This window comes from Furipterus horrens, unplaced genomic scaffold (assembly GCF_987537825.1).
Source record: "Furipterus horrens unplaced genomic scaffold, mFurHor1.1.pri manual_scaffold_1, whole genome shotgun sequence".
NCBI classification, from domain to species: Eukaryota; Metazoa; Chordata; class Mammalia; order Chiroptera; family Furipteridae; genus Furipterus; species Furipterus horrens.
The window spans coordinates 164019287-164038681 of NW_028327171.1; the positions used below are offsets into that span (position 1 = coordinate 164019287).

General features: G+C 40.4%; 1 protein-coding gene across 3 annotated transcripts in view; it reads left to right on the top strand.

Moving 5' to 3' along the window:
- The window catches only part of CERS6 (ceramide synthase 6), a 288817-nt gene that overhangs the window by 91525 nt on the left and 177897 nt on the right, over positions 1-19395 (top strand). For all 3 annotated transcript variants that reach the window (XM_090280493.1, XM_090280496.1, XM_090280500.1), the window contains exon 3: positions 297-427. In XM_090280493.1, the coding sequence (XP_090136619.1) occupies positions 297-427 (131 nt within the window). The remainder of the gene's footprint in view (positions 1-296; positions 428-19395) is intronic.

Sequence of the window (19395 nt, forward strand, 5' to 3'; positions counted from 1 at the left end):
AGGCTAATGAAGCTGACTCTGCCATTTGGCTTTCCCGTGGAGTCTGTGGCTGATAAGAAGTGCAAGCACGAGAGCAAGATTCATAGTTTTCAATGTTGTTTCACAACGAGTAACTTTTCTTGTCCTAACTGGTTATTTATATTCATGCTGCTAATGGAAGGCCTGCATCCTCAGTGGTAAATGTAGAAATCTCAGTACAGATAGTAACTATAGGGAAAAAAAATCTCAACTGTAGACAAGGGCAGACCTGTTTATGATGAAGATGAAAATAATTATCCTGGTACCTTGTTTCATAGCACCCTGATGAAAAGAGATTGGAGGGCCTGTCCAAACAGCTGGACTGGGATGTTCGCAGCATTCAACGCTGGTTTCGACAAAGACGCAACCAGGAGAAGCCAAGCACACTGAAGAGGTTCTGTGAGAGCATGTAAGTTGCTGTGTTTCTTTTGGAAAGAAAAACCTGTGTAGTAACTCACACCATTCATGACTTGAAAAATAAAGGCTTTGTACAGCTCTAACAGCCTCTAAAGAGCATGTCATGTGGTGGAAAAATAGTCCACAACAAAGTGGGGGACGGGTTGGTACAAATTTGTGATTTCCATTTTGGATGCAGGAAATGAAGTTGGTGTCTGTATGGAGTTCCTACAAAGTAGGCAGATTACAGGGCCTACCTGGGAGTTTTCAGTCAGCCACCTTTGAAATATAGCATTAAAAGTCATTACATCTATAGCTGGAATTTCAATAGAGCAGACTTTGTCATGATGCTCTTTACACTGATAAACGCTGAGATATTAGGATAGATTATCAGAGGGTCATGCTAATGGCCTATATTCCTGGAGATTTCAGAAACAGCCGTATTATATTCCTGGGTGAGTTTAATGAAGCATCGCTTTAAGGTGGGAGATGGAACGAAAGTCTCTTCTATTTCTGAACTGTGAACTTTATGGTGTGTAAATTATATATCAGTGAAGCTGTTAAAAATCATAAAAGACCCACAGAGAACTCTTCTAGCACAGTGATATTTTGAAGTAGTGACACCCAATACACTTATCTGTAGAAAAATTAGAGAAAAGAATATTGAGCATTGGGCACATCCCCCACAAAGCAGGGATTCTGCCTCGCTGCTCTGTTTGGTTTTCATCCTCTGGGACACAACTGTGCTTTTTGTCTAAAGATTCGTTCCTTTGGGAGCTTTTTCCTGACACCTGGGCATTTAACAATAATAATGCTGTCCGTGTAGCTCCCTTTGTTGCAGTTAAAGGAACATTTTCAGGTTTAGCTTCAGTTATGCCTAAATTTATTTTAGCAATTGTAATCTAAAGCTTAGAGGGAAACCTACTCTTATTGGAAAATGAGTGAGAGATGGAATGATATCATAAATCCTAGGGCTGGATAAATATGAGGAACATAAATAGGGTCTTCAGGAGGTCAGAATATTTATAAAACATGCAAAAACAACCTAGCAGATACAATCTCCAAAGCCCTTCCTATAACTGAAGTTTGTGGCAGTTTATGGAGGAAGGATTTATGCATCTGGGCTCTGCTCAGTAGCTGGAATTGCTTCCTTGCCTGGTCCTGCCACACACACAAAAGGCCTGGGCTCCATCCTTGAGCTGCAGTTCTGAGCAGTAGTGAAGTGGGGTCTCTGCACATGCCCACATACCAAAACTTGTGTGCCATCAGCTCCAACTCCAGCTAACTCCCTTGGTAACTCAGTGCTAGCCTTTTCTATACTATGCTTAGTCTACACCAGTCACCTGGATCTTGTTCAAGTGCAGATTCTGATTCAGTCATCCTAGGATAGCAGCTGAGGTTGCATTTTTAACCAGTTTCCAGGCCATGCTCCTGGTCCATGGACCACAGTTTGAATGGCAAAGATCTACATTATACCAATGTCTGTGTCTTCCCCCTGAATCCACCTGGTCTTTATCTGCACGCCACAACCACCAGGATGGTCACAATTACAATTAAAGATATTTCTAAATGATTATGAGAGGTATGATAATCTGAAGGCACATTTCGGGGGTGGTGGTGCATAAAAGTGTTGATTATAATCTCTTCCCTCAGGAAGCTTATTATAATAGTGTCAGGTAAAACATAATATTTGAATACATGAGGGTCAAAGACAGGTATTTAAAAAATAACCAAATATGTGTATTAAACGATTGGTATGCACAGTTAGTGACTAAAGATTAAAGGATAAAGATCAGTTGTGGGTTAGAGCACGCACACAGGTTGCTGGGACTAGAACTGGGTCATTACCAGTGGCCTTTGACATCTATGCTGCAGAAGACTGTGTTGATGAACTTTGTTTTGAAACTCTTCTTCCTTGCCCTCTGGGTTGCCAGTAGATTCTCCTACCTTTCTGAGGGCTTTTGTTTGCATCATTTATTCTGTATTTTTCTCTGTGGTCTTTAATGGGCCACTTCTCCTGATTCAGTCTTCAACCTCTCATTTCCTTCGTTCTGCCTTCCATATTTTATGTAGACGCTTTTTCTTCTCATCAACTTCTTCTGAAACCATGTGTCCAGGCAAATGTTTCTTCTGAGGCATCTCCAGTGGCAACTCTGCTTTGCTTCTACTCCTGACTCTCATCTGCTCCTATTGTTTGTAACCACTCAGCCCCTGAGAAGTTCTCTGTAAAGCCACTGCTGTGGCCCCAGTCCTAATGGCTCTCATAGGTCTCATTATTTATCTCATGCTCATAGATATTTTGTTTGCTACACACACAAAAATTTACATTTTCCTAAAATACTATTATCTCCATGGTCTGCTGCTTTAAAACCTTAATGATTTTTCTACATCTAGAGAATCAATATTAGGCCCCTGAGCCTAAGCCTGATAGCTGTAGTCTGGCCTTCATCTGTTTGATGTCAGTCACCCAGATGACTGACCCCTTCCTTCTAGAGGGCTGTGTTTTCACTGTCTGTACTTGGTCCATTTCTGCCTTGGTCTGTGCTATGTTCCTGATCCGGAACATCTACATTCCTTGGCCCTGCCCATTTATCCCACATCCATTCTCCAAACTCTAGGCCTGTGGAAATGTGGCAGGACTTTTGGGTCTGGAGTGAGCACTGCTTTTCTCAATTCCTTGAGTCCTTATTGTAAGTGCTAGTAATTTGATAGTGAATCATGGGTTTTCTCCTGTGGTTATCTTTTCTTAGGTTGTCTATATAGTTTCGCCCTAATTATATCATATGTGCTTCTTGAGGGCACAGGAACATCATATTGTTTTTCTTGCATTTTTCTCAGTCTTCTCCACAACGTACAGACTCTGCTTAATAAATATCTGTCAAATGACTGTATGTCAAGATGACACTGTTTTGGAAGGATTTGCTGGTGTAAGTTGACATCCTGCCTCCCACAAATGAAGAGTGTCTAACATACACTGACTTAGCCTAAAATTCATCTGGGAAAATTACTCAACTATAGATAGCACCAAGCCAATTTCAAGAGCAGAAATCATGGGGGAAGAATAGGATTGCAATGGAGCACATTTAGATAACACCTCAAAGAATAAAGCAGAATTATGTTGGTCTGTGTATGCACATGTGTATGTCACAGTTATTTGGTCATTAGTTTAAAAACTGACCTGGGAAATCCATTCTTAACCAGGGATGCACTTCACAATTACCTGGTAAGCTTTTCAAAACACATATGCCCAGGCTCCAACCTGGGGTGTTTGATTAAGTATGGGGACTCAGGTGTGGTCTGGGCATGCAGATCTGGGGAGAAATGCCCTGAATACTGATGACACACATCCCCTGTTAAGAGGCACTAATCTCTGAGAAGAGATGACCATTGTTACAAATACTAAAAAAGCAATACAACAAATGACAAATTTGGAGCTTATAGATCTAGGGCCCCATTGTAAAGATTCTATAGCTTTTCTGTTATGTAAGTTACTATTTTAGAAAATACAGAACCCCGTCAGGGGAATTGTATTTCATCTCTCAGCAGTGTGGAATGCACCAGGATGTATGCCAAACAATGCTCATAGCCATCTGCTGGTGTGTCCAATTGGGGGCACACCCATTTAATGCAGAAGGACTGAGTAGAAGTTGTTCAGCAAGTAATGTGTTGAAACATTGCCATGATGTATTTTTTTTCTTCATGCTGATGTCAGTCATTTACAGCTGTGTTCATTTTGATGAATATTTCTTCCAGAAACACTACAATCCTTATTGAAAACTGAAATAGAAATTTTCACGAGGAAGTGAAGAATTTATAAAAATGAGATGTCATATGAGATGTTTTAGGAGGAATTGGTTCTGAATGGGAGCCCTTGAGCTGGGGGTCATGCTTCGAGGTTGCTTAAGTTTTGCCTTCCTCCTCCAATAATTGCATCAGGATAACATAAAAAGAAATATCTGTAGTAAAAATATCTGCAGGAGGAACACAGGAAGAGGCAGAGATAAGTTTTCAGAATAAATGGATTTCCTGTCATTTGTGCCATACCCATGCTCATTATTTTTGACTATTGCACAGTAGGTTTAATAGCACACATCTGGGAATAAACATTATATATGACTTCCACTTGAGTTGTCTCCAGTTGACTGGACAGATAAGTTTCCCATACGATAACCTGAAAGCATAGGAAAAGGAGTGTTCACACTTCACACATTAGTCGTAATTTATTAGGGTTGAAGTTGGCTCCATATGGAGCTTTGCTGTAGGATGAGGACCCAAGAGTGTCTTTTGTTTAGGAATTGCATTTTAGAGTTGATGCTGATTGAAATTATCCCCAAATGCTGCTCTATCTGGATACTTCTGTTCAGTGGTAGCATAGTGCCCAAAATCTGGGAACTTTTGAAATTGCGACTTTACTTCTGCAAAGCCCTCTGATCTTCTTAATTTGTGATTCCATTAAACTAAGGATAACTCAGCACTGAGAAATGAGTGGTTTAACCACTTGCCTTTATGCCACCAACTTGGTCACTGTTTTTATTTGGAAGCTGTTTTACTCAGATTACACATCAGCAATACTGTCTTGTGTCCTCAGTAAGAAAGCAGAGTCTAATAGCTGAGGGTCAGAAAAGATCGGGGATGTACAGGAAACATATTCCTTTATTTCATATTCCTTTATTTCAAGTCTGCCTTTCATCTAAGGAAATTGTGTGGTGAATATATTCAATAGGTTTATATAACCCAGACACCTATTTGCAAAAAAACAAAAACAAAAAAACCAGCTGCCTATTTGTAAATTATTTAAAGATCTTCCATAGATTCCACACTCTAGTGATGGACAAAATTCTCTGAAGAGAAAATTCAGTTTTGATTAATTTCTCCATCAGATCATGATATGAACATCTTTTACAAAGTTAACTATCAAAGTTCTCCTGGAGTTTGATTCAGTTTTAGAATGGGTGAATAAGAAAATATTGTCTAGGAAAATGGCATCTTCATTTTTCTCAGTCCTGGGATGCATGATCAGCAATGTGCCAATGCTAATCATGAGTGTGGAAAAAAATAATGACAGCATTGGAGGAAAACCTCTTAGTTTTGACCAGTATAGGGCTGAGTTGTTTTGTTGCTGTTATGAAGGTGGTGGTTATTTTTCATTAATACAAAATCACCTCTAGATTGGTGAACAATTTCCGTCATCTGAAGTACATCATCCATAGTTATTGGCCTCGTTATTGTTAAAATTTGGTTGAAACAGTGAACGTCTTGGTGTTCAACAGTATTCTTCACCATTTTAAGTGATTTTAAATCAGCAGGTTGTATTCAGGTCGATTTTAACTTGTGAGGACAACTCAGTGAACTTTTCCTGTAAATGGCCAGAAAGTAAATATTTTAGGTCACACAAACCTTGTCACAATTAGAACCCTGCTGTTGTAGCACAAAAATAGGCCTACACAATGCAAATGTTAATGGCTGCATTCCAATAGAACTTTATTTATGGATACCGAAGTTTGAATTTATCGTTTTCAAGTGTCATGGAGCATTCTTAAAATTTTTTTCCAACCATTTAAAAAATTTGAAATTATTCTTAACTCATGGGCTGTACAAAAACAGATGGCCTGCTGGATCTGGCTGACAAGCCATAATTTGCTAAGTGCTTTAGGATTACAGTACTATTAACAGTGCTTTCAGAGTTTCAAGGAGAGTGTGCTGTAATCCATTGCTCAGGGCGTTGCCATGTAATAGAATAAGGACAGTTCTGTAATTAGTATGCCCCATCTCTAATGTTCCTGGGACATGGTGCTTTAATGCTACGCAGTTTAATTTAGCTCAATCAAGCAGCCCTCTTTGAGTTTATTAGTATCCTTAAGGCAGTGTCACTTTCACTACCAAAGTTCTGAAGATTGATGAACCTGACCATAAACAGTCTACTCTTTTACCTTGAGTAAGCTTTTGAAATCTTTCCTCCTTTTTCTACTCCAGACCTACCATCTGTAGCAAGTTAACTCGGGTTTTTTTAATTAGATCAAGCATTTCACATTCCCTGATGGCATATCGCTAAGCCTCTAATTAATGTGTACTGGCTAATTAAAGAAAACATATTTAGCTTAAAATATCAGAGAGGCCATACTTTGGTCAAGCTGGCTGCGTACTCAGTATTGTTGGTCAGTTTTCTTTAAATCCTCAATTTCTTAAGGCCCTGTAGATAATTTTTCCAAAGAATTTATTTAACATGGAGTTTGATCACGATGAAAATGACAGAGTATACTGAGGCATAACTAAATTATTAAGGCCTAATATTCATATTTAATCCTTGTCTGCTGTATTTTGGATCTATACACGATTTCTCTTTGTTATTTAATCTATTTTGAAAGTTATTTCTGGACTTTCGGCCAAGATGGAGGCTTAGACTGACATGTTCAGTCTCCCTCTACAACTAGAAAGGAATACAAGTACCTCAAAACAAAAGATAACTAGAAATTCCAGAAAATAAAACTACACAGAAGCCCAACGTAAGAAGTTATAAACTATCAGCGCTCGTCAGACAGGTAGGAAGAGAGAAATCAGGCAGTGCTGTTCGCGGTAGCAACAGGGACAGCGACAGGGAGAGGCAATCCTGGCTGCAGTCAAGCCCCGGCAGCTCACCGCCCCAACGCTGGGAAAGGAAGCCCTGGCATTGCATCAGACGGCCAGGCCCAGAGGGCAGGAGGACGGATCCTGGTCTCCCAGTGGAGAATAACGGCAGGAATCCATCTTGGACCCCCACCCCAACTCAAAGTGCCATAGCGCGGTGAAAAAGATTGTGGATTGCCGCCGGTCGCCAGGTAGTGACAACAAAACAACACAGTGTGGCAAAAAAGGTGCGGATCGCCGCCGGTCGAGTTGTGATGAATACATGGGCTCCGCCCCCTATAGCCGGCCCAAGAAGCAAGGCAAAACACAAATCTGTCAAAATGAGGCAGACAACTATAGACATCCTGGTGACGTAGCTCACCAGGCAACAGATGAAGAATCTGACAGATGAACAAATAAGAAACCTATCAGAGGCTCAGTTCAGAGCTATAGTTATAAGGCACCTTACAGAATTAACAAAAGATTTGGAACAAGACGAGAAAGGATTGAAAGCCACTCATACTGAAAAGAATGAAAACACATACGAGACAAGTGGTGAGGAAATAAAATCCAGAGATCAAATCAACAAACTGGAACATAGTGAAGAAACAAACAGTAAACCAGTGCGGAAAGAGGAAACAGAAAGCAAGGAAATTGAGGAGAGAATCAGAAACCTCTGGGACAGCTATAAGAGATCGAACATATGGATTATAGGATTGCCAGAGGGCGAAGAAGAAGAACTAGAAATTGAAAAATTAAGTGAAAATATAATAAAGCAGAACTTCCCAAACTTGGGGAAGGAATAGACTTACAGGTCCAGGAAGCACAGAGAGTTCCAGAAAAACTGGACACAGGGAGAACCACTCCAAGACTCATTATAATCAAAATGTCAAAAATTAAAGATAAAGAGAGAATCTTAAAAGCAGCAAGAGAGAAGAAAAGAATCATGTACAAAGGGGTCCCAATTAGACTATCAGCTGATTTCTCAAGGGAGACCCTGCAGGCAAGAAGGGACGGGAAAGAAATATTCAAAGTAATGAAAATCCAAAACCTACAGCCATGATTACTTTATCCAGTGAAATGGTCATTCAGAATAGAAGGGCAGAGAAAGTGCTTCCAGGACAAAATAAAACTGAAAGAGTTCATTAGATCCAAACCACTATTATATGAGATGTTAAAGGGATTGGTTTAGAAGAAGGAGGATCAAAACTATGAAGATTAAAATGAAAACTGCATCACAAGAACCAACAACAGAAGCTAGGGAATTGAAACAAAGGCAAACTAAATAGGCAATGAGAGTGGAAAAAGAGCTATAGGTATGGGGAACATATTGGGGGAAGGTCAGCAGGGAGGGGGAAGGGGGAAAGGGAGGGAGATGGTACAGGAATTAAGAAGCATAGTAGGAGGGAGTGGAGTAGACAGGAAGAGGCTGAGAAGAACTATATGCACAACCAATGGACATGGACTAAAACGGGGGGACAACTGGAGGGAGGGGGGCCATGGGTGGAGAGGAGCAGAGGGAAGGGAAATTGAGACAACTGTAACAGTATAATCAATAAGACATATTTTTTAAAAAATTACAAATAGGTAGTTACAAAATAGCCATGGGGATGTAAAGTAGAGTATAGGAAAGGAGTTGTCATGACCTTGGACAAGGACAATTGTGTGGGGATTGCCTGAGGGAGTGGGGGGTGCTGATTGGAGGGTTGCAAAGGGGGAAAAATTAGGACCACTGTAGTAGCATAATCAATAAAATATAATTTTAAAAAGTTAGTTATTTCTTATTTAGAACAAAATCATGAAAATCATTATAAGCAACTTAGATTATAGGAGATATATAAAAATACAATAATGTTTATAACATTTGGAGAAAAACTCTCCAAGGCCTACCATGCAGAAATTATACTTTAACTTTTACTACTTATACAGGATTGTAGTCCACATATGTGCCCACACAAATATACATACATGCTGTGTATCTAAGTTTGGTGCCTGTCCTTCCTGAGATTTTTTTTTTTTTTAAATAGAATCTGCCTTAATAGTGTCTGAAGAATACTATAGAAACATTATGTGTTATGCTGTATCTTCACTATCCATAAGTCATTATATCCTGAGTGGCAATACAGTTAGTTGTGCTATAATTTAACATATGCATTCCTAAAAATTGCCACATCATACAAAATTGCACAACAAAACAAATCAAAACAAAACATCGCATGGCTTATGTGAAAAGTGAGTTGGACGCAACACTCAAAAACAGCACTGACATTAAAACTAAGAGTTAGGAGCCTAGTAAAAAATGTAGCATACTTTTACGTATCTTAAATTGTTAAAAAGTACATTGTCATAAATAGGATACTTTCCTTGCAAAAGACCTCACTTTGCTTGTTTCTGTTGGTTTATTAGTTTGCTAGGGGCTGCCATAAGAAACTATTCAATACCATAGACAGGGTGGCTTAAACAATGGAAATTTATTTCTCACAGTTCTGAAATGGAAGTCCAAGATCAATGTGTCACAGGGTTAGTTTCTCCTGAGGCCTTTATTGTTGGCCACCTTCTCCCTGTGTCCTCACATGGTCTTTCCTCTGTGCACCTCACCCTTAATATCCTTTCTTCTTATAAAGACATAAATCATATCGGACTAAGACCCAAACTTAGAATCTCATTTAACCTGTATTGCCTCCTTAAAGGCCTTAATTTCAAATACAATCACATTGGGGTTTAGGGCCCCAACATACAAATGTTGGGAGGCACAATTCAGTCTATAACAATGTTGGAAGGGCAATAGCTCCTAAGTGGAGGAAGGAAGATCTAAAATTAGACAGAAAATTGTGACACTGGGTGGGTGTGTCTCATAGCACCCGTGAACTGAGGTAGCTTGGAGATGTTTGAGGGAGGTGTGTGTTTGTTCTGTGTGTTCCTGCACTGCTCAGGTAAACTCAGCATTGTTTTCTGCACTTACCTAGAGTTTCTGGCAAATGAAATCATACATAAGCAATTAAGAAATTCATGTAATACTCACCTAGCATTGGAAGACATTCGTGATTTCACAACAAGATTTGCAGCAAGACTACTGGAACAGGGTAGTAGTGTAGGGGCTGATCTCTGGAGCCAGCTAGTCTGATTCCATTCTTCTCTCTAATAAAAACCTGTGTGGTATTTGGGACATATGTTTGGCCACCCTAAACTTCAGTTTCTTTCTTTGTCAAATGAACAGATAGTGCCTGCTCACAGGGTCATTGTGAAGACTAAAAGAGGTAACGTATTTGAAGTGTTTAGAAAGATGTGTGGCACCTACGGGGATAGTGAATGTTAGCTACTGTCAACATCATCATATGGCCTGCTGTTATTCAAGTTGGTGTAACAAGAGGAGCAGCAAATAGCTAGTATTGTGTCAAAAACATGTACCCCTCAGAGCCATAGGCATACTACCTACCAGAGGCAGCTCTGGTGTTTGTCATTTTGGGAGGAGAGATTCAAGGAGATGCAAGGAGAACTGATTCTCAATTTGGAATGAGGCTCTCTTATTCTGTGGAACCCCAAGGAGACAGAATCCACATGAGTTCACAGGGCTCTCCATTTGGACTTTACTTACACACAAGAAAAAGATGCAAAACCCATCTGAATTCAGAGTGTCAGAGCCTTTGGCTTGCTGTTGTGTAGCAACAAGATAGAAGTGGATGAGAAAAGGTGTTTTGCTTCAGCAGGGAGCAGTGCCAACTGTGCCTCTAGAAGCCAAGGCGTTTGAAGCACCACATGAGTAATGTCAGAACATACAGTGAATGTCTTTGAACCACAGTGACTTCAAACCTTCCCAGGTGATTCTGAGGAGGACACAGCTTGCCTTGGCCAGGAGGGAGAGGGGAACAAAGTCTGGAGCCCAGCAGTGCTGGCTTTGGTAAAGCCACCTCTGCTAGATCCAGGACAGTCTGATCAACTGTAGGAAAGGTCAGTATGACTTCTAGGTATAGGAGCTTGCTGTTAAATGTAATATTTATTGGTTACCTCCTATGTGCCAAGGAAGGGGCTAAGGAGGCAATTAATCTTGAACAAATTTGAGGGTGGGAATCACATATACCTGGTTTATGTTCTGGCTCAAACTATGTTACCCTTAGTGAGTAATTTAACTCTGCTTGGTCCCAGGTGCCTCTTCTGTAAAGGAGAAATAACTCCTACCAACAGGGTCATTTTGGAAATTAAATGAGAGTTTATGTATAATGTATATCGCTCCATTCCTGAGGCTGCAAAGTTGAATAAGCAACAATTTGTGGCCTTGTGGGACTCACAAGGGCAATCCATTCTCCTCATTGGTTAAGTTGGGAGCTATATAACCTGTGACACTTAAGTGACATGACTCCTTTCTAGGGCTTTCTCCTTATTGCCCCAGCCATCAGGTTTTCTGGGTCTTGTATCTTAATGTGCCATCAGGAGAACTAATTTTAGATCGTTGAGAAGGAAGCACATTGTGGCTTCCTCTTGGGAATCTGGTCTGGCTTGCCCTGTCTTTCTGTCCTTCTCTTTATTGTGCCTCCCACTGTTTACAGGGGCAGGTGCCTTCTGCTTCCTCCTGGCTATTCGCACTTCTGTGATTAGCTCATGGCAGCCACGCTTCTTGGCAAGGGGCAGACAAGAGGCTTAAAAGAATCCTCAATCATTACTAATATGACTGTAATTGTCTTAAAAGTTGGTACAATGCACATGAGTCCCGATGTTGGAATATAGCACCTAGTAATTTGCGGGATGACCATGTTTGTGTGGAAGATGGTGGTAGTAGGGGGAAGGCACTTGAACAAAGAAGCAGGAGGCCCAGCCATTTCCCCTTTGGGAAGATTTGACCAGATTCCAAGTGACTATTGGGGAAGCAGATCTTTTATGTTTATTTATAGGCCTCCCCAAATCTAAATGCATAATGAGATGGGAAACTTAACTAAAGGCAACCAAGGCCCACGACTTTCATTTTAAATGCAAGTTGAGCTGCTGGCAGTGTCCACTGGCTGTCCTGATTGAAGAGAATTAAAATTGTAGAAAACTGGCTTACAATTTGGGCAGTATTTCTTATTTTGTGTATATCCATCTCATAGCAGTTGCCAACTGATGGGAGTCTGTGAACTCCTCTAAGGGCTCAACTGTATAGAAAGTTAATGAGACTGTTCTGCGGTGGATGTGTTGCAAGTGAGGCAGTGATGCACCGTGCCACACAGGTCAAGGTTAGCAGCGGCATTGGCATGAAAGGTTAGTGCACAAGTCTGGGCCATTTCTCTTAATTCTTCCGGGTGCTGGAAATATCTGTATTCCCTGCATCTGGCCACAGATGTAATGATATTGTGTGTTTTCCTCTTACCTGTGATTATAGAGCAATAAGTTTTCTTGCAGATGTGTTGGACACCTAATGCTGGTAGGAGGTTTAGACCCTGAGCCGGGAGAGGAAAGAGATGTTTACCGAGGTTCCATTTTATTCTGGATACTGTAGTGGGACCTTTGTAGTTAATCCTTACAACTACCCTCTATAATATGTTAAGTATTAAAAGCCCTTCTTACCCATGAAGAAACTGAAGCAAAGAGAGGTGGAGTAAGAACGACCCAGTGTCACACAGTCAAGTGAGGGACAGAGTTGGAATTTGTACCCAGATCTGCCTAAACCTTGAGGCTTATGTTATTTCACCTGCACAATGGTAAAGAAAGCTCAAGAACATTATATGTTCCCACATTCACAGCAAATGTGGAAAGGGGGCACTTGGGTGTTTTATTCCACGTCATAGTCTCCTTTTGTTTCCTGTTCCCCTGCAGTTTATGAGGGACTGGGATTCAGTTTCGTTGCTTTCTTCTTGGCACACCGACTGCACTTTGAGCCTTCTCTGCTAGTGCTCTTGGAGACTTGTTCTTTTCACTGTTGGCACCTCTCTCTGCTATTAAACTGTTCAGCGCCTTGACTGCTGGGACTGTCTTCATCTTTTCATTCCCACAGGTCAGCACAATGCCTGGTGCTCTGCGAGACCCCAATAAATGTCTACTGAATGAATTCATTATTTGGGTTATAGATGGCTTGAACCACCAGGGACTAGGGGACTGAATTTAATTAGAGGAACCTCAAGTTTATTGTCTTTGAAATAGTCCTAGGGAAGACTAAGTGGAGACAGAGGAGGCAGAAGGGGCTTTCTGGAGAAGGTGACAGTGCTGGGTGCTTAATGATGATTATACTGGCCAGACAGAGGAAAAGAACGATGTTTCCACAACCTCTACAGGGAGAGGGAATTGCCTGAGATTGATGGTGGGTTTGGGTGACAGGGACAGGGAAAACAAGGAGGCCAATCTGGACCTGTTGTCAAGCTGAGGTCCTAGCCTTTCTTCCCACCCCCTCTTCTCTACATATTTAGGACCATCTGACCTTCTGCTCTAAAATTCCCTCATTTTGACTGCTTTCACAAAAATCCCATGTTTACCAAGTGCCTAGCTCACTTAAGAATAGAATTGGCTTTCATTACCAGTTCCTTATACCAATGCATGACTAAGTTTGAACCCTTCATTTCTTTGTTGGAAAAAAGCACTTGCTCATTGAATATAAATCTCTCACATAGAGATGATTCTGAGCAGATACCTTTGTTGTGTGGTCTGCCTTCCAACCTTTATCTTATCTTCTGAAGGAGATAATACAGTGCATTGAATTGGCATGATGATCTCTCCCCCTTTCTTTCCCAGCCCCTCCACACACAGGCAAAAATTAAACATCCAAAGGAAAAAGAAAGAAATTCAAGTTAAATTATCACCTCACTATTGGCTATACCAATGTGTCATATTTTACAGCAAAAAAAAAAAAAAAAAGAAAAAGAAAAAAAATCAAGGTATGCAACCCATGCTCATAGTGTGCCATTAACTCAGCACTCTGCCATCAAGGTCCAAAATTAAAAACAAACAAATAAAAGAGAACACTAGGACATGCAGTCAGGAAACTATGAGTATACTTTTGGGTTTTTGGGGACAAGTGGATATTTGAAGTCAAGATTATCCTAGAAAATCCACAAAAAAATCATGTGCCCCAGGACTTAATTCACTTCAATTTCCCAAGTGGTAATGTGGCAGGGGTATCTACTGAGGAATTTACAGGTAAAAAGGATAACGTTTCTATTCTCTGGTGCTCAGGTTAAGAGGGGAAAAGGCACAATAATTTAGAAAAGAGCTCTAGGCACATCTATCTGTCCTTGGGGAAAAGGCTGATTTATTGTATTGTAGTGAGTTCTTGTGTGTGGGTTGGTAAACAAAATTTCTGATAAACAAATCTAAGAATTGGTCAATGTAGGGAGCTTATGGTAGATAATTTTTATGATGGATCTGGGGGACAGAATTAATTTTGAAGTATATAAAATATTGAATTTTGTTGATGAAACTTTTATCATCAGAGGAACATTGTTTGTCTGGTGCTCTCCATGGAATAACAAGTGACCGTGTTGCGATGGGATTATGCCAGACTTCTCTACAATGAAGCATATACCATTAAGCCTCACTGTGTTATTGTTCAGGGTGCTGGGATAGTCACTGGGCATGCACATTCCTTACTTATGCTGGCCCTTATTTGGGGCTCCTTCTCTTTCTTTCAGGTCTCCCTTTCTTCTCCATGAGTAGAAAAGTGGGGAAAGGAGTAGGTGAGGGGGCCTTAAGGGGTTAGGTATTGTGGAAGTGCTTTTTGTCTTCCATCAGATCTAACCCAATGACTGAAGATTGGGATACTGTTTGCAGAAAAATGGAAACCAAGTCAATTCTCAGTGTATGGGGACTGTGGTACATGTGCTTTGTGAGATAAGGTTGAGAGGCTTAAACCTGTACCTGCAGCACTGGTTGATGGGCCCATACAGATCTCAAGAAGTAGCCAAATATGGAATTTCTCTCAAAGTTATTCTCTATGTGTACTTCTCAACTGAAACTCTTATTTTTTTCTCCCATTATTCATTGACACTGTAGTTCTCATTTACTATTTTCTCTCCTGTTATTAACTGTAGTTGTGGAAATGTGTTCAATTAATGAACTGATATCAATTATCATTGATATTCTGAAATAGGATTTGATCCTGTGGGCATCATTTCAATTTGATTCAAAATGAAGTATTGTTTTATCTTGAATTACAAAGTGTTCACATGAATCCTAGCTAAACCTCTCTGGAGTACTGAAATCTAAAGCTTCTCTTGCTTCATGACTCTATAAATGTTCTTATTTCTGTTTTTTTCCCCCAAGACATATATGGTTCAGTAAACTTTTTTTGAACGTTTACTACATGCTGGGTTTTGTATCAGATGCTAGATGGAGATATAGGACCTCATCCTTTGATGTATAATTGGCATTATGTTTTTACTTCACTCTTTAAAACTTAGTTTCCTTATCTGCAAAGCAGGGCTAATAATCCTAAAAACCCAACAGAATTAAATAAAATCATTCCTATAAAGCAGCTGGAATATGCCAAACACATAGTAAAAACTCAAGAAATGTTTTGATCAGTTTGAATCTCTGTGTATTAGGGGCTAGGAAAATGAATTGAATTTCCCTACCTAGTCAAATAATAGTCCCAATTTTCTTAAGACCCTAAAAGACTACATTATGCATTTTCTCTAGGTTTTATTTCTGTTAAATCCACAAATATCTGAAGATATAATTGCTTGGTAGGTCTGATGTGATGGCCTCATCATTTAAATTTTTTCATTCTTTAACAGAAAGCTTTTTGGAGATTATAGTGAGAACATGGTTTTCTGACTTCCTGACTTTTAAAGTGGCATATTATTCGAAACCGCAGTTTTACAGGTCCAGAACAGCAGGATAAGGCCCTGTGGTGGTCCTAGGAGGTTTATCTCTTAGGCAATGAAGTCAGGGCACATGGGGCCCAGTGGGCATCAGAGTCTAGAGTGCTAACTCTACCTCCTCTCTCTGCCACTTACCAACTCACTCAGACTCAATTTCTTGAAACTTAACATGGGTTGAAATAGTACTTCTGATTTAAAGTGGAGCCATAGAGTTGTTGTGACCATAAAAGGCACTCACACTTTGCAAGCACTTTAATAAATGTTAGCCGTTATACCAGTGAACATTAGTAGTAGCACTATAATTATCACTGAAGCAAAGCAGGACCATCTCTGTGTAGACTCACTTCTTAAACAAGTATTAGCTTTTCCTGAGAATTCCATGAGGATTTATACATATCCATTGCTCTTTGGCATGTACTGCTAGGTGGGGGCGCCCTGCTAGCCCCCATCTCTTAGCTTTTGCTCATGCTGTCACCCCTCTCCCAGCCTCTCACCCACTCCTAGGATGCTCTTCCCCCTGCCTTATCCACTGGACAAATATTTGATCTCATTTCTCAGTCCACCTCTATTTAGCAACCTGTTCAAATTTATTGAGTGACAGATATATGCCATGTACTGTGCTTCATGTCTAGTCAAGAGCAGACCTGGAAACAGATCACCATCACCTGTGTGGTCTCATGTACTCCACAAAGGAGGCATCATACTCCTATGTTCTTTTTCCCAAGTAGAGCTGATTATTCTGACTTGTGTGTACCTATTTAATAATAATGATAATAGTTCATTGCTCTTACTTACACTTCTTTTGATCAGCCTGTAAACTCCTTTAGGGCAAAGAGCCCCCATTATCTGTCATTGAATACCGAGCAAGCACCTGGACGATACCTGCACATGCAAGGTCCCCAATAAATATTTTTAGAATGAGTGAACACACATTTTAGGTCTAATGACCTTCTAAAGATTGTTTGGCACGCCTTTCATGTATTGCCCAAATATATTTTGAGTGCCTACTGTATGCCAGCCAGTCCTGTAATACATGTAGTTTACATTTCAATAGGGAGGAGACAAAAAGACAAGTAAGTAAATCATATAGGATATCAGTTGGGATGAAGTACCACGGAGGAAAATTAAACTGAAAGAAAGATCAGGAGGGCACATAGGTATGAACACTTATGGGTTGTCGGGCAGTCATTTCTGAGCAGGTGACATTTGAGCCAAGGCCTGAAGGAGGTGAGGCAGCCTCGCTCAGCAGAGGACCAGCATTGCAAATACCCTGAGGAGGAATATACTTGGCCTGCACGATCAGGGCTGTCTGGGGTTGAGGGCAAGTGAGAAGAAGAGAAGTAGACAGTAAGGTAAGGGGTTCGCTTAGTTGTGCAGAGCCCTATTGACCCTGGGAAGGCTTTGGTGTTTTACTCTGAGAAGAGAACCTGTTGGAGGATTTTGAAGTGAGGAGTGATGTGCTCTGATTAACATTCTAGCAGGCTCACCTTGGCTGCTGTGTTCAGAATGGACTGTGGCGAGGTAAGAGCAGCCACAGGAGACCGGTAATCTAGGGGAGAGTTCTTGGTGGCTTGAATAAAGATGGCAGTAGTGGGAGTAATTGGGAGAGTTCAAGTTCATGATTTCTTTTTTTAAAAATTTTAATTTTGAAAAATTTAAAACATAAAAAGGAACACAGTAGTTTAGTGAACACTCATATATTCATCAATTTTGACATACATGGTCTGTTCAGAAGATATCTGGCCATGTAATGTGAAAAATAGAGACATTTGTTGAAGAAGATACAAGATACAAGGAACACTGTACAAGGACAATGATGCTTCAGTCCCCTTCAGAGTAGGCACCTTGGGACCTCACACATTTCTCCCAGTCACCATGAGCTGCCCCCTCATATTTTCCTGGATCTCATTGATGTTCTGACATCTCTTCCCTTTCAAAGGTGATTTTAGTTTTGGGAAAAGCCAGAAGTCCCAGGGTGCCAGATCTGGGCTACAGGTGGGCTGAGTTACCTGGGTGATTTGATGTTTTGCCAAAAACTCTGCATAAGATGGGATGTGTGAGTGGGTGCATTGTCGTGATGAAGTTGCCAGTCACCAGTTGTTCATAGCTGTGGCCTTCTGAATCATCTGAATAGTTTCCATGGAGGATTGTTCAAACTTAATGCAAAATCTGATGCAGATTTGTAGCTCTACTCTCTGAGTCATTTTGAATATGACAGCCACACAGTACATATGCTCACTCAACAGGTGTCTACTGCCCCCACTGACTAGTACAGTGAAGCAATCATTGTTCACACACGCACATTCCAGTCCACTCTCCTTGGCTGCCAGGTTACATCGATGTCATGCAAACCGTTCTTGTTATATTAACAACACCCAAACTTTTTCAGGACAGACCTTGTAATTTGTTTTTCCTGAAACCATTTTTGCTGAACCATTTCAAAGTACATTATAGACATCATGAGTCTTCCTTCTTCAGCATGAATTTCTGGAAAATAAAAATGTTTTCTTGTGTAAACAGAATACCATTATTATATCAAAGTAAAACATACTTCCTATTCGGATTTCTCTAATTTCCTTTTATATCTGTATTTCTTTCCAGGTAGGATCCAATCAAGATTCATTCATTATATGATATGTCTCTTAAGTCTTTCATTTTAACTATTTTATTTTGAAATAATTTTAAACTTACAGAAATGTTTCAAGAATAGTATAAAGAAATTCTGTATAAATTTCACTCATTGTTATCATTATGCCATACTTACTTTAATAGTGTTTCTGTGTAATTTTCAAATCAGAATAGATTTTGAAAATAGAGTAAGCAGAAATTGCTAAGGGATTTGTTGTGGTGTGTGAGAGAAAGTGAGGCTTCTGGGGTGACCCTTAGGTTTGTGGAGCTGAGGAAGGTGAAGGAGGAAGGAGTCTGTCTAGGAACAAGCTTATGGTTTCAATGTTGATTACATCAAGTCTGAGATACCTGTTAGACGTCCATGTTGGAGGGGTTTCGCAGGCTACTGGCTCTAGGAATAGGGAGTTCAGATACAAGGCTGCAGATATAAATGTGGCAGTTGTCAGTGAATAAATGGTATATAAAGCCCCGAGACTGTGAGATCAGGATAAATAGAGAAAGAGAAAAGCAAGGATTGAGCCTTGAAGCATGCTCCTGTCAGAGATGATGGAATTGAAGGGGAGCTAATGAAGGAGGCAACAGGAGGGATGAGTGAGTGGGAGAAACCAAAAGAAGAAGGTGTTAAGAGTCTAACAATCAGACATTACAGACGGGTCGTGTAAGTTGAGGACTGAGAAGTGACCACTGAATTGGATCATTGGTGTCACAAAGGTCATTGGTGTCTTCGACACGAGCAGTTTGGATGGAGTGGTGGGGGTGAAACCTCAATCTAAGAAGCACAAGAGAAAATGGGAGAAGAAAAATTGTAAAATGAGGAGCTCTCAAGTAGTTTGTTGTAAAAGGGCAGTTGGGAGAAAGAGTGTGGGACTAGGAGAAGGAGTGTGGGATTAAAGATTTTTTTAAAGGGGGACACTTATGGCATGTTTGTATGCGAATGAGAGTGATCTATCGGAGGGGGGAAATTGAT